General features: G+C 33.4%; 1 protein-coding gene across 1 annotated transcript; it reads left to right on the top strand.

Moving 5' to 3' along the window:
- Positions 1–948: 948 nt before the first annotated feature.
- Positions 949–15,720, top strand: slx1 (Nuclease slx1). Its single transcript, XM_014438760.2, has 4 exons — positions 949–1,258; positions 2,019–2,070; positions 6,377–6,598; positions 14,990–15,720. Exons 1-4 carry the CDS (start codon positions 1,074–1,076, stop codon positions 15,275–15,277), a joined length of 747 nt encoding a protein of 248 aa, XP_014294246.1. The 5' UTR covers positions 949–1,073; the 3' UTR covers positions 15,278–15,720.
- Positions 15,721–16,418: the final 698 nt, after the last annotated feature.

Here is a 16,418-nt window from a genome sequence, read left to right on the forward strand (position 1 = left end):
TTTAAGAAATCTCAATTCAGGGGGATCATTCATACAACTCCAGACCATAAGTGACCAAACAAAGTAACTTTATACTTTACAGGAGAGACTGCATTTCTAGTTTCCTTTGCAAATAGGGCTTTCGACTGTGGGATTAATTTTTCTAAAACGCCCTGTTCTCAAATTCGAAACATAGTATACGAAGTAAAAAAATACTGAGAAAAAAATTACCATTGTTAAATACTGAGGTGAATTACTGTTGGACAGTGGTTGTATGAATGCTGTTGGAGGGAGTTCTCTTGAATTAATGGATGGTGGATTGCGTCATATAAAATACATTGACATTTTAAATAAAAGTTTCAAATTAGAAGTAAAAAAAGAGAAAATTATATTTGACAGCAGAACAACGTACGGTATGAAGCATTAAGTGGGTCCTCTACAACGTACTGAAATGAATAGCGACCGCTCACAGCCACTGGATATTTAACCTATAGAATAATTGTAAAAATATCTGAAGGATCAAGTCAGAAAATGCATTGTTCATAGTTTCTATAATTTAGAAGGTTTTATTCCGAGGAGTGGGACAAAGTTCCTTTGTCGTTGTTGCTGAGTGGTTGATTCAATGTCACAGCACTTCAATGTTTATTAAGAGGCAAAAGTCACCCCACTAAGTATTAATGAAAGTTGTGTAGAAATGTAATATAATAAAAAGAACGTATTTGAATACTTTTGACGCTGTATTTTGATTGATTATTTTTAATAATTTATTTAGAGTCTAATTATATAGGTACGATTAATATTATCATATATCATATTACTTATCTAAATTATTCGCAACAAATAATAACAAGATATATTTTTTTATTTTAAGCAGGTGTACGAATACTTTCAACACTGATTGTACCTACTTTCCCTCTTCTTTTGAATAAGAAGGTTTTGTAACAGTAGAAACATAATCGATGGTTTTGACAAAAATTAATTATATGAATGATATAATAGTTAATGTTTTCTTAATTTAGTTTGTTGCTAATGTTAACATTAATGTTTTAGGGTGTTTTTTCAAAAAATATTTTATATTTAGGTTTTTATAAATCATGAGTTCAGGAATCTGTGAATATTTTAAGAAAAACTATTGTGTCTACATTTTACAGAGCCGAAATATTAGATATATTGGCAGGATATACATAGGTTTTACAGTTAACCCCAATAGGAGAATAAAGCAGCATAATGCTGGTGTAGCCCATGGTGGTGCTAATAAAACTAATCACAAGGGCCCTTGGTATTAATTAGTATTTCATCATCAATAATAATATAATTCTAAGTAGAAAATTTTGGTTTATTTACTATTAAATTTGTTTCTTTTCAGCCATCCTTATAGCAATAATAGCTGAGTGTGTTTAAGCCATGTTTTCATAGGAAAGTTGAAGATATTACTCCATAATATCAATGATATCTTCTACTTCCCTTTGAAAACATTAAATGATATTGTTCTTTGAAGAAAACTTCAATAGACAGAAATGTTAATTAGCAATTATTTATTTATTGTGCATTTTATTTTTGTCCTCACCCTCTCTTAGATTTAATCCATGTTTAAAGAAATCTACATAATTATAATTGTTGAAAACTTGTGATTCACAAATGGTAAATCTGAAAAATTTGTTATAATAGTTCTGTGATAAATGTTTCATTGATATTATTAATTCTTTTTTCTTATTAATCAAATTGTGATATAACTACTATCCAATTCTTGCCTCTTGTGATAATATTAGATTTTTACTGTTAATCAATTCAATATTGATTCAATGCAATCAATATTAACTACGTACCAGAGTACAAAAATGTATTGTTTAAGGAAAAATATCTTAATTTACCAAGATTAAATAAAAAGTAACATCTAAAGAAAATACTTTATTATTAAAGAAAAGTAGTATAACAATATATATTATTCAATTTATATTTAGAAAATATCCATGTCTGCATTCATTATTTTTTACTGTACAATTTTTACATAATTTTATTTTATATTTTTTTTTTCTCAGGGAAATGGTGCTTGTAATCCACGGATTCCCCCATGAAATATTGGCCTTAAGGGTAAGAAAATTTTTTTTTGTAAAAATTTAGAATAACTTTTTTACTCTGTCTTTTTCCATTTTACAGTTAACTCTCGATAATTTAAACCTCAATAGCTCAACTGTTAGTTGATTTTTTTTCAAATGTTCTTTATTTTTTGGTTGTATTCGTTATCACTCTAAGTCGAATACTTGAAAATTAAAGGCTTGACTAGATAAATTTTCTTTGTTGGAAGGAGATCTGGAAAACTTCCTTAAGTTAAAGTTTTTTTTCTATCACCTCTACAACTCAAAGTTCACTGAAACCTACAGGACCAAGCCAGGTTCTCATTTGAAGGATTCTTCTCTCATGTATTCTCAGTCCTACACCTAACAACTTGTTTATGTTTTTTTCTCTTCATTTGTGTGTTTTTAATTCAAAAGTTTCTTAAAAATTGTTGTAAGTCATTGAGTGTGAAGAAAAAATGGAAGGTTATCAAGGTAGTTGATGAAATTATAGGAATAAAAGCGAGATCGCCATGAAATTTGCCATGTTCTCCTATACCTTATCAACAGTTTTAATAAATCTGTATAAATATGATGCGGTGGATAGCTCAATGTAATATATTTGGATTTTTTTTAATACCTGGAATTTCTTGGTAGAGGTTTGTTGTTAGAGTAGGAATAAAAAAAATTATAATAAAAAAGGAATTTAGGACCTTTATAACCACAGTCTGGATACATAATTATAATATTGGTAACCACTTTATTTATAATCTTTAAATTTCTTTCTTGAGACTGGCAATTGTTTACTAAATAATTCAAAAACACTATCCAAAATTATAGTCTCAAAACATTTATTTCATTCACACGTCCAACGTTTCGGCCAATTCGGCCATTCTGCCAGGCCTCCTTTATATAGAGGTTATAATAAAAGTGTATAAATAGTGATAAAAGAGAAATAAATTGACTGTGATTTTTAATGTAATTTTGACATATTAGATATAAATGTTTTGACCTGGGCAGAATGGCCTGTATGGAGTTTTTTTTAATGGATCATACAAATAATGGAAACTTTTGTAATAGATTGTCCCTGAAGATGGCCGAATTGGCCGAAACGTTGGACGTGTGAATGAAATAAATGTTTTGAGACTATAATTTTGGATAGTGTTTTTGAATTAATTGGTAACCACTTTTTGTGGTATACCTTATCCTTGTATGTTTCCCATTGGTTGCTGCTTAACATTTGAGGAACCACGAAGTTCGAAGAATTCTGCTGATATTTTCCTTAATGATTCTCTAAAGGGAGGGGAGAGTAATAAAGGTACCAAATTCTTAAACACTGCTTTAAATGTTTCTCAGACTATCACTGCTATGTAATAGACCTAAGAATAATAGATATAAGTAGACTGTCTTGTGAACTAGATATGAGACTGAAAAAATTTATGAACTGCTTCATAAGAATTATCTTCGGTATTCCTTGGAATTCTCATGTCTCTCACTATTCCAAGCAAAGTTGACCATTGTCATGAGAGTTTATAAACCTCCAAATAAAAAACTACTTCAAAACAAACTTTGGTATCACCAGGGAACCATACATTAGTTTTAGGCGACATAAATAGTAAAAACATTTACTGAGGGTGCTGCAAAGAAAATCCAAGTGGAAATACTTTGCTTGATATTTGTTCAAGGCACTATATTCAAATACATGAACCAACTTTTTATGGACCAGGCTGTAAATCAGACATTCTGGATATTTTATTAACAAAAAATTTTAGTTTTCCTCTCTCTTCTCAAGTGATCATATCCCTGTATTTATTAATTTCTCAACTTAGATAAACAATGAGAAAACCCCTCATTAATAGAGTGATCGACTGGGAAACATACAAAATTCAAGTTGATGAGAAATTAAAACTGAAAAAAAATTTTCCTACCTCAGGAAATCAATGAAAGTGTAGCGACACTGAGTCAGTCGGTCTCAAACAGTTTACATGAGTTAACTGTATGACCTTCCCTAAAAAGGGGAAAAACAATCTCTGGCAACTGCCCAAAATCAATTCTACTAAAAATTAAAGAAAAAAAATGCTAGGAGACAGTGGATGCCCACCAGAAACCCTGTTCACAAAAAAATTGAACCACCTCAAACATAAAACTAAAAAGGATCTGGATATAATGGCGTAGTATAAATATCAAGAATATATGGAAGATTGAAACCCAAAGGACCAATCATTATGGAAGGCTATGTGGCGTCTATTGGATAAACGTGAGGAAATTCCTAGTCTTGTAGACGACAAATTTATCACCAGTAACACTGAAAAAGCTGAAGTGGTCCCTAATTTCTTTGAAAAAAACGTTATCTAACACAGAAATTTAGTTAATGACGAAATTTATGAGTATTTAAATCTTCCCCTCCCAACAGTTCAGCTCCCACTTAAATTCACGACCCCAAATAAAGTCCAAGAACTGATAAAATAGCTCTAAATAAAGAAAAGTCCTGGTCATGATTTGATTCCAGTCATAGCTATTAAAATGTTACCCAGGAAAGGTGCCATTGTCATCCTGTTAATTTTGACAGTTATCTGCTTATTGGATATTTTCCCAATATGTGGAAGAAAGCCAAGCTCGTAGTCATACATAAACCTGTTTAGAACGCTGAACAAATCAGCAGCTATAGACCCATCAGTTTATTGCCAATTTTTGCCAAATTACTGGAATCAGTTATTAAAAAAATTTGTTATTAATTTTTTTTGTTCAGAGCATTGAATTTATTCTCGACTTTCAATTCGGTTTTCAGTATGGTCATTCTTCTCACTTCTCCCCAACTGGCGTGACTATCAGAATTTATAATAAATAGATTTGAAAAGTAGAGACAGACCCATGTAACATTCTTGGACTTTCAGCAAGTGTTCGATAAGGTCTGGCATTGAGGTCTCCTATTCAAACTAAAGAAAGTAGACACTCCAAAATACTTATACAATATTATGAGCTTGTTCCTTAATGGATGAACATTTTCTGTTGGGATAAATTACATAATTTCTACGCTCAGACAAATCCATGCCGGTACTCCACAAGGTTCAGCTCTCTCTTCCATTCTGTTCAACTTCTATCTTCATATCATCCTGTCCACACATACATAACACTCCATAACTATGTTCGCTGACGATACAGCAGTGTTCTCTTAACATGATGAAATACTAATCACTAAAAATAATTTGCAAAGTCACCTTAATGATCTAGAACAATACTTCACTAAATGGGTGACTAGTCTGAACATTAAAAAATGTACTTCAAAAGTTTTTACTCTCAGATTGCCACCAGATCCACCGGAATTAGTCCTCAGAGGTGAAATGAAATCCTGCCAGTGAAACAGTAAGATACCTCAGAATTCACCTCGATCGCCACCTTATCTGGAATCACCATATCAACATCAAATTAACTCAAACCTATGCTAGGTTAGCAATGCTATATCCTATCCCAAAAATCCAAATTAAAAGCAGAAACAGCTGTTCTTATTTTTAAAACAATTCTCAGGCTACTGCTGATGGACGGCTGTGAAGTCTGGGAAGCAGGATCCTTTACGTAAAAGAAAAAATATCAATCTTTTCAAAATAAAGTCCTAAGAATCGCTGTGGATGCTCCTTGGTTTGTTAGGAAAAGCCAGTTGTATCAGGAATTACAAATGGAGTCGATAGAGAATTACACCAAGAAACAGTTCATGAAGTTCCACTTTTACTAACCGACAGTTAAAGGGTCCAACGTACAACTTGGGAAGCCCAACCTCAACCCGAAGACTGAAGCCTAGGCTGCTGCCAGACATTCTGTTATAAATTCTGTATTTATCAATGGTATTATTAACACTACTCTATTTTATTTTTTTTGAAAGTCGTGATCTTTGTTATTAACTTTAATTTTCTCTTTTATTAAGAATTATTATTTTTATCTTAATTTTTTTAATTATAACGTTGTATATAGTTAGGAGTGTCTTTTATAGGAGATCATACTCTATGTTTAACAAACATTGGTGTCATAGTTCGATGTATTTCTCTTCTACCATCTCGGTCCCCTACTCCAGTATTATACCTAGACTTAATTCGAAACTTATCATGATGAACCTATGATTGAGTATCATTGGGAACTGTATGGACACCTTTTTGGGATGAAAGGTGCTCATGAGGAGAAAAGCTGATTGCTGGCAATCACTACATATATAATATATAAACCAAGCAATAACATGTATATTATAAAAATTGAGAATATAATATTGTGATATCTCAACAATATATACACACCTTGAAGGCTTGAATTTTTTATGTAAGATGTGTTAAAATATAATGCTGGTTTTGTTTCAGTTTGAATGGGCTTGGCAGCACCCTTTTCTCTCTCGAAGACTGAAGCAAGTAAAAAAAAAGATATTACATGAATCACAACTTAGCTATCATCTACGAATTTTAAATGAGATGTTGCAAACCGGACCTTGGGCGCGTTTACCACTTCATGTTCAATGGTTAAGAGAATCATTAATGACAGAAATTGATCCTAAGTCTTATCTGTATTTCATCTCTTATCCTAGTGTAAGTCCTTATTTTACTGATTTAAAAACTAAATCCTAAATACAAATAAAAAATTAATAAAGGCATTAGCAAACTCGAAGATTCAATGGAGGTACCACTAGTTGCCTCCTTTCACTGACTGTTCACTCCCAAGTCAGCAAAGTCTGCCTCGATACAATTTCCCAACTACATCTCAGTCTTTACATTGGTTAGACTGAGATGTTGGGGTCTTGAGTTAATTAACTTTCAGTTCTTAATTGATTTTTGGTATCTAACTTATGTAACTTTAGTGTTTTTTTTCATTACTTAGCCCCACAACTTTACATGCTAATTTCAACCATTTCAATGCTGTCACTTTAATTATATTTACTAATTGCAGTTTATAGTAATACAACATAGTGTACAAATTCTTCTCTGGCTAATTTATACTTCTTCAGATCAAATATTCTATGCTAAGCTTTACTTCCAAATACTTAAAGGCGTTGTTCTTCCCTCAACATAAGCTGGCATGTTTCATGTCCGTAAGGAACTTTAGGAAGTATAGTAGTTCTATAAATTCTAACTTATAAATTTTCTGACAAAGGCCTAAACCATCAGAGTGCATTGTGTGTCCTCATTGATTTTGATCAAAATATTTTGGATATGCTAGGTCGAAAAATATTAGACATGTGTCGGGGAGTTCTTGCCAATGGGTCCTAGGATTCGAGAAAAAAAAAGTGTTTACATATTTTTAGACATTTTTTATTTTATCGCGTACCAAATTATTAGCATATCCATCCAAACATGTTTAACCATGGAGTATTAAGCCCTTCCTGGTTGTCTTACAGCCTTTTCTCTGTGTGTTGAGGAACCTGGAAAACTGGTAAAAGTTAAGGAATTTTTTAATTCTGTCAGGAAATCCGAGAAAAACACTGGAAAACTGCTGTGATTGGAAAATTTACTATTACAACAAAAAAATGCCTTGAATTATTATGGAAGGGTTTAACAATTAAATTAATCATTTATTACATCAATAAAAAATGAACAATAACAATTTATTACATCACTAAATAACGAACAATAACAATTTATTATATCAATAAATAATGAACAATAACAATTTATCACATCAACAAATAAAACAATAAAAATTTATTACATCAATAAATTACGAACAATAACAATTTATTAGATCAATAAATAATGAACAATAACAATTTATTATATCAACAAACAACGATCAATAACAACTTATTACATCAATAAATTACGAACAATAACAATTTATTACATCAATAAATAATGAACAATAACAATTTATTACTTCAATAAATAAAGAACAATAACAAAATGTTTCAGAATCATTAAAGAAACCCCCAAAAAATAATCAATTATTAAAATGATTAATTATATAAATGTATGTAAAGGTTGATAAGATCTATTTTGCTCTGATATAATTATAGGATGGACAATTGTTGCAAAACATCTCCAGCAAGTAAATTAAGAAATTATTCTTCATTACCATTAAAAGGATATTCCTTGAAAAAAGTAAAAAATACATGGAAAAAAATATCTTTAGAAACAAGTTAAATATTGAAATACTTTAATATATTTATTAATAGATCCCTGTGGTATATTTTTTGTAATTTCGCTATGTATTTATTTGCAATAGTAGAAAATCTATATCTTAGTACAATTATGAGGATACAAAGAATAATACAAATATTGAAATATTTATTTAGAAGTACAAGCCAACAAAGTGTTTTAAATTCAATGAAAATATAAAACAAATTATGAATTTTATCATATGAAAACTAGATTCACTACCTAAATATAACTAATTGAAAGAAAAATTTAAAATTAAATTATTTATTGACCTCTGAAATGTATTATTTTTTAAGTTTTTGTCTCAATTTTTGGGTTTCAACATTCTGATTTTTGTCTTTTACATGTTTTTTATTTTAATTTTGGAATAAGCTTCTGGTGGAATGGCATTCTGAAAGTAACAACTGTGAAGACCAAAACTGGAGAATACCAGCGATCAGCTCGTTCCCTTGACCCCCGTAAATGCTAATTTTAACATTTTAAACAAATTTTAGGCGGGCGATATGTTGCGGCCAACATATGCTTAATAATTTATCTGTTATGGTTGTAAGCATTGCGTATTACCATGCTTTGTTACAGAGGTATTAATTATACCAGTTTTACGTAAATACACCGGGTCAGTGGCCCTTATCTCTCTACCTAGTCAGTTGTTGCTAACAGGCTGGCCAACCCTGATACTTGCTTCAAGCCACGCTGGGCAGCTCTTCTCCAAGAATACATTTCTCCAAAAGGGGCCCCATCACCCGGGTATTTTTTAACAGAATTTTCTTCTATTAAAGGTTTTTCAGACTTAGAAGACAAAATAAAAGATCTCAAACTAAATTAAAGAATTCTTTTTCATTTTAAATTTGTTAATTTTTTGATAGACCTAGTAATAATGGTTTGAAACCATATGTACCAAAAGTGTACAAATTAAACTGAAAGAAAACTTTTAAATTTAGTTTGTGTTATAAAAATAAATTTAGAGCTTGATGAAGATTTGAATTCTTTAATTCATTTACTGTGGTAGAATTCAATGAATTAAACTTTGATGTCATGATTATTATTGCTTGACAGACATTATTATTTTCTGTTCGTTTTTAATTTCCTTCTATGTCCAAAAACCATCCATATTGGAAAATTTTAATGAATAATTTAACGATAGTCATTTAAGGAATAATTTAACTGTTGATAACTTAATGGTGAAAAGAGACCTTCATTTTAGATTCTTTGTTATCTTTCTGATTGTTCTGATTTTTGCTATAATAATATGCTTGATAAATGCTACTCACATACTCATTTTTTATTTGTCGTCAAATTTTATTGGCACAATATATAAGCACAGGCTAATAAACACAATAAAAAATCAGGTGGTAAGCATGTTGACAGAAAGAAAAACCTTTAGAGTTGGCAGATACAAAGAAGTTGGGGGTACCATGACATCTCCCTCTCTCCATGTCTGTTCTAGTTCATTCTATACTCGGTGGCTTAAACACATAGCAAAAAAAAATCCTGTGAAGATCTATTTTTCACCTTCATTGTTATAGAGAGATGGTTGGCAGCTGTTGAGCAGACCAAGGGCAGCTTCATGCATCTGTTGTACCTATAAAAGAAGTTATATCCCATTTATAGATAAGTGAAAGTACTAATCTATATGTACGCCGTCCATGGTTTTTCTACAAAACTATCAGGTCTTTTCTTTTTTTTTATTTGGTATCAAAGTTACAGTTCGATGATACTCTTGACGATGATCCTCATAACTTGACATTACCGTCCCTGCTTTTTCTTTTCAAATGATAGTTGATTCGATTTTCCTGTGACTATATTCCTGCCATTTATGAAGATAAAGGAATAATCCTCGGAGTTTAGGCATCACTTTCTAAAAAGAAAAAATATATGTGTATATAAATAAGTTAAGTATCTTGAACTACTGTAACATATTGGCTTTATTGGGTTCAGTACATCTCTAAATACATTCCATCAGCTGATCTTCTCAGTAAGCTGACATCGAAGTAACAGCTGACTCAGGCCGTAACCCCCACCAGTTTACGAACAATCCTCGTAAACTAATACTATACAATATAATAACATAGAAAATAAAAACAATAAAGGAAAGGTATTTACAATTAAAAAAAATTCCTATATACATATCATTGTAAAAACTCACAAGCTCCCTTAAATAAATGCTAAATACATAATTTAAACAATTTTAAAAAAAATTTATACAGTAATTGAACAAGTTAGAATGAAAAAGAAAATATTTACAAAAATCAAAAACATAGAGTGAAAAAGACAATATTTACAAAAATTAATAACAATCTTAAAACTAAAAACAATAAATAGAATTAATAACTAAATTTTCTATAATCTAATCTAGTATGAGAACACTTCAGTTTTATATTGTCATTGCCGGGAGTTTTAATTCTTCAATATGGACAGTTCTCCTCTTTTTGGGTTCTCTGATACTTTCTATTGTTACAATATTGTGTTCCCTTATAATTATCACCCTGAATGGACCCTTGTATGGCTATATCTCTTTACCCCTGTTAGACCCCAACTTTTTATATATACTATCGTTCCGATTTTGATTGCTCCTATCCTATTTGTTACCTTTAAATTCTCCCGAGCTACCCTCCTGTACTTTTCCTTTTCCATTCTTCCCCGGGCCTTTTCTTATAACTTTCTTCGAGCAACATGGTTGATGTGTATTTCCTCTCTGTCTGTTGCTGTGCTCTTATAGTCCCTCCGGTGTCCTCGAAGCCCAAAGAGAATCTCAAATGGTGAAAACCTCTTAACATTGTGTACCGAATGATTATATGCCACTATAGCCTTAGGCATTGCTACATTCGGTTCCAATCCCTTATCTATTTGATATAAGCGAAGATGTTCACTCAACGTGCCATGAAGCCGCTCTATGCCTCCTCTACTCTTGGGGTGTCCAGGTGTGTTGAGGTGCAATGTCACACCAAGGTCCTTAATTTCAGTTCGAATCCTGGCATTGTCGATTCTCTGCCTCCGTCCGATGTGATGTGCTTCAGAACTCCGTAGAATTGGAACCACAATCGGAGAGCTGTCAACACTGCTTCCGACTTGTCCTACACCTGTTGCGCCATTGCCGCCTTGCTGAAGATATCAATCATGGTTATCCATTTATATCCTCTCCATGTAAAAGTATCGATCTGTAGATTGTTGAGCGGTGCATCTAGGGTATGTGTCTCTTCTTGTCTCCCTTTTGGTGGGTTTCTGTCATATTTCGCGCTTAGACAAACTTTGCAATTCCCTACGACTTCTGTGTCTTCTTCATCCCCACCAAAAGTACCTTCTTTTTAACGTTTGCAGTGTCTGCGAGGTACCGTGGTGATTTGTTTTGCCCTGATGCTACAGTCACCTCTCTCTGGCGTTTGTCCTCCCGAAGGGTTTCCATCATCAGCTTGCATCAGGCGAATGTCCTTTCTATTCCAATGACATCCTTGAATGTCCTGTTCAACGTTCTACAGATCTGGGCCCTGTTTCATAATAAAGTACAAACTAATAAATACTATTAGTGTTGTAGATTTATCTTAATTCAATTACACTGACTTGTTTAAGTATTTTTTAATTACTGTAATATCACTAATAGTCATCCCTATTATGAAAAAAATAAGTATTAGTATTATTAACACACTAATTTCTGCACTTGTACTATGAACTAATACTATTAGTTTTCATTATGAAACAGGACCCTGGTCGTTCTTCACACCTGGCTAAGACCAAATTGCGATATCGCTCCTCCCATACTTGCTGCACTTAACTTTGAACAATCCAGTGGTCCTCGTCTTCCATACAATCTGCTGCCTCTTGTTGTTTATTATGTCCTCCAGTTCCTCAAAATCTAGTGGTCTTCCTTCTTCCGAGCTCTCATTAGACGAAGATACCTCCCCGTCATCTTCCTCCACCACAATCTGTTCTTCTTCCTCTTCTGGTGTCCACTCCCACAGGAATTGCCTAGATGGTTTTCTGCCCTCCTCTTCTACTGTAATTGCTCGAGACAACCAATTGGCGACAACATTTTCTTTTCCTGGTTTATATATTATGTCCATGTTATATTGTGCTAGGAGCTCTTTCCAACGTGTAATCCTAGCCGAAGATTTCTTCAACTTCCCCACCCATTGCAGAGGCCTGTGGTCTCCCCCGATAATTTGAGCCCAAATTTCCTGATTCTGTGGAATACACTGTGTAAATGTTGCACATGTTCATCTTCGTTCTTACTGAATACTAGTAGATCATCCATATAAATCTGGCATACTGATTTGTCTTTTCCCCTCAAAAACTCATCCATCAGGCGCTGGAAGGTTATTGGAGTATTTTTGAGGCCAAACGGCATCCTTGTAAATTCATAGTGGCCTGTCTCAAATGTGAATGCTGTCTTATGTTGATCCTTAGGGTGCATTTTTATTTGATGATATCTGGCCTTCAAGTCCAATGTACTGAATACCGTCGCCACTCTCAGCCTGTCCAAAATGTCTTCAAATCTGGGGATCAGATACTTTTTATCTATTTTTATATATTCTCGTTCAGCTTCCTGTAATCTATCACCACTTAGTACTTTTCAGTAGTTTCACCTGGCGCGGTCTTCTTTTTAACCTCCTATAATGGACTATTGTATGGGGATGTACTATCAATAATTATTCCTTGGTGTTTTAAACTTTTGAGCTCTTCCCGGATGTGGTGACGTAGCCCTGCGGGTATCTCCTCTCTTCACATGTATGACCTTATCCTCTTTTAGAATGATAGTATTCCCGGTTGCTCCAAGCATGTCTCCTTTAAAGAAAGTATATTCATATTCCCTCTTAAGCCTCTGTCTCCAGTCCTCAGCCAGATTGATTGCTCCAACCCGTGCGGGCTCGGTTTTTCTCTGTCGATGACATTTGTACATTTAACCCCCAACTTAATTCTCCAATTTCTCTTGATATTCTTAACCCAAGCATCCACCTTCCCTAGCAGGTCACACCCCAACAATCACTTTGTATTCCCTCGGCATGGTCCCTATGATATGTACTGCCAAGTTCTCTCTACTAAATCCCCGCCGGGTCAAACCTATCTCTACCTCCCCCTCTACCACACAAGGGCCACCCAGGGTGATTAATTTACATTGACATTTCTGGGTCTGGTGTGTCCTCTTTCCACTACACTGTTTTTCTAGGGCTTCTCGGCACATGATGGTGTTGGAAATGCTGGTATCCACTAGGCACCTCACTCCTACTATCTCTATTATAGACAGGCCACCGCTCTTCTCCCTCACATTATAATTCAGCAGTGTGTAGTTGCCCCTCCGCTGACAACCCCTTCATATGTCTTGCATCTTCCTCTCTCCTCCTCTGTTCCCTCGTCTCCAACCTCTTGTTTTCACCTTGTCCCCTTGACTACCTCGGTTCCGTGGCTCCTCGACTTCATCTTCGGTCTCTGATGCTCCTGATGCTTCCGTAAACTCATCTGAAGATCTACTCAACCTATGGTGGCTTGACATGTATGGGCACTGTTTAGCTATGTGCCCCTCATTCCCGTATTCAAAGCATCTCATACGCGGGCAATGTGTCACTAAATGCCCAATCTTTCCACAACCGTGACACTTGCAGTCCTCCTGCCGACTATTGTTTCTGGGTTTAGCTATGCTTCTTCTATTTTCTTGGTTGCTAGCTCTCTCTCTTCTACCCTCTAGGTGTTCTCAACTCCTCCAAGGGTTCTCAACTCCTCTTCTACTTCCATTCGGGCCTCCACCTCTCTACCGCTTGTTTATGAGATCTTGATCATATTTCATAAACGAGCGGTCTCTCGCCATTCCCTCCTTCTCGAGTTCTTTTACCAACTGAATCTTCAGTACCATGGATAGGAATTACATCCGACCCTGTACTTGGATTATCTCCATCATCTCGCTGAGTTTATCTTGAATTCTGTTATAGTGTGCCAGGAGTTCTGCGGCATACTGCCCACTAGACTGTCTCGGTTTTTTCGTTTCTCTGATCATCATGAATATATCCTCTGGGATCCACTGTCCTCCTCCGAATGCCTTCTTTAATCTTTCTTTGATGACCCTCCAGGGGGCCTCTTCATCTGCCTGAATCTGATTTAGAATACTTCTTTCTACTCGGCAGACTACTACTGCTTTCAGTCCTCACTGTCCAGTAGATCCTCAGACATCTTTGCTTCTATTAGACGATCAACCCCTTTTAAAAAATGATTTAATTCTCCGGTCTCTCCGGTGAATTTTTCTTGGTCCAACACCGCCTTCTTCAGATCCTGGGAGGTTGCCGTATGGACCATAATCCATTATAGCGTCGTGGAATGAAATTGCGCTAAAGAGACATCTGGTAATGGCTGAATCTCCTCCGGAGATGGATTGCCTGCTGCTAAAGTTTGGTTGACTGCAGCTTGAGGTTGGTTGTTTTGGTTCATATTCTCCAGGTTTAGAACTTCTCTTCTCACTATTCCATTACTGGTCATAATTCAAAGAGAAGAACGAAATAAAAAATTTGTATTATTGCCCAAGAAAAAAGAATTAACATCCTCTCAAGTTTTTAGGTTTTACGTTCCCAGATATGTAGAACTCGAAAATACATAAGAAATTTTATTATTTGTTTTTTTAGTGATATAATAAAATAATTAAAATTATAACCATTGTGTAATAATTTAAAGCTTTTTATGATCGCTGGTTGATTAGCTTGTGGTGAATATAAATATTTGTTCATATTTTTATTATTAGTTTAATGTATTCACAAATAGTAGATCAATAAACTTATCTTATTTTTTTCTTTAATTATCTAGTTAATTTTTATTACAGTACTGGTTTTATTTAACTTGTCTCTGTTTTAGGGGATTCCTGGTGTTTATTCTGTTAAATCAATTCCTACTACACAGAAAGTACTTCCGCCAATTGATTCACCCTTGAATTTATGTTTTTCCTGTGACCAATACATTTGCAGTACAAAAAGTTTAATTTGTCCAAATTTAGGCTGTAATAAGAGTTTTCATGTAGAATGCCTTGCTAAATATTTCTTGGTAAATGAACATGAAGTAATTCCTCTAAAAGGAAATTGCCCATCATGCAATGAAGACTTAATATGGTGTGATGTCATAAGCGCTAATGATTATACTCTGTAGATGCATTAGTTTCTGTTTAAATTTCATTCTTCCCATCTCTCTCCAAGAGGAGGAATTCCATAAATTCCCATCTCTCTCATAACTAGTCAAAGTCTATATAATTTATGTAAGAAAAAAAATTTATATGTGATAAATAATAAAATATAAAACCAAAGTGTTTCCTTTGCTTTGGTTATTCCAATGTACAATAAACATCAATTTATAATTAGAATGAAAAGAAATTAACATCATCTGTGTTAATTTTTTTAATTAATAATTTTATTTTTTGTACCAGAGTAATAGATTGTGTTAGCAAAGGCTTAAAAGGTATTTGATTATGATAGTTTAGGCAATGTAGGGGAAAGTGTTTTTGTAGTCTTAAGTTTCGGTACATCCTGGTTTTTTGGGTCGCTTAATACGAATTTGTGATTTGTTGTTGCTTAGATTTGAGGGGAAAAAACTACTGACGGTTATCATTACCCTTAATTTTGAGTTTTTTTTCTCTTTATTTCGAACGCTACGTTGTTTTTTCGAGAAATTTTTTCAATACTGTATAATGCTAACATAATTTCCTACCATTTATGTTCATACCTTTCTTTTCAATCTTTCACTAAGGTGCTAGATTACAGTGAAAAGAGGACAATTTCACAAAAAGTGGCAAAAAATGGTTTATCTTTTTGTGTCAGATTTCCATGAAAACTCAAGTTCATTAATCTTATCACGTATGCTTTTTAACTTCATTAAATATATAAATATTTATATAATAACATGAAAATTACATTCATATTTATGAAATTCGAACTGGCGTCACGTTACATTATGAGAACCTGCAATTAGTTACCTCTCCCTAGTATAGAAAACTCTGATAACGCCCTTGCTACTGTATGTCTTGAAAACATCTCAACCCCCAACAGATTTGTCATTGAATTTCATAAAAAAAAAAAAAATAAATACATAGAATATTTATATAATTTATATTAAACACAGTTTTACAAAAATATTTTTAAAAAGATTTGTGGTGATTCTTATAGCATATATTTCTTATATATACTCTTTATTTCAAAGCATCAAATTATTTAATTTCTTATTATTTTAAATTCTTAACATGAGTTGTACTCGCTTCGTGAAATAATGTTTTTAAAGGTACAACAGCTGGACAGCA

The sequence above is a fragment of the Halyomorpha halys genome, unplaced genomic scaffold (genome assembly GCF_000696795.3).
Source record: "Halyomorpha halys isolate HHAL.00 unplaced genomic scaffold, Hhal_1.1 Scaffold66.1, whole genome shotgun sequence".
NCBI lineage: Eukaryota > Metazoa > Arthropoda > Insecta > Hemiptera > Pentatomidae > Halyomorpha > Halyomorpha halys.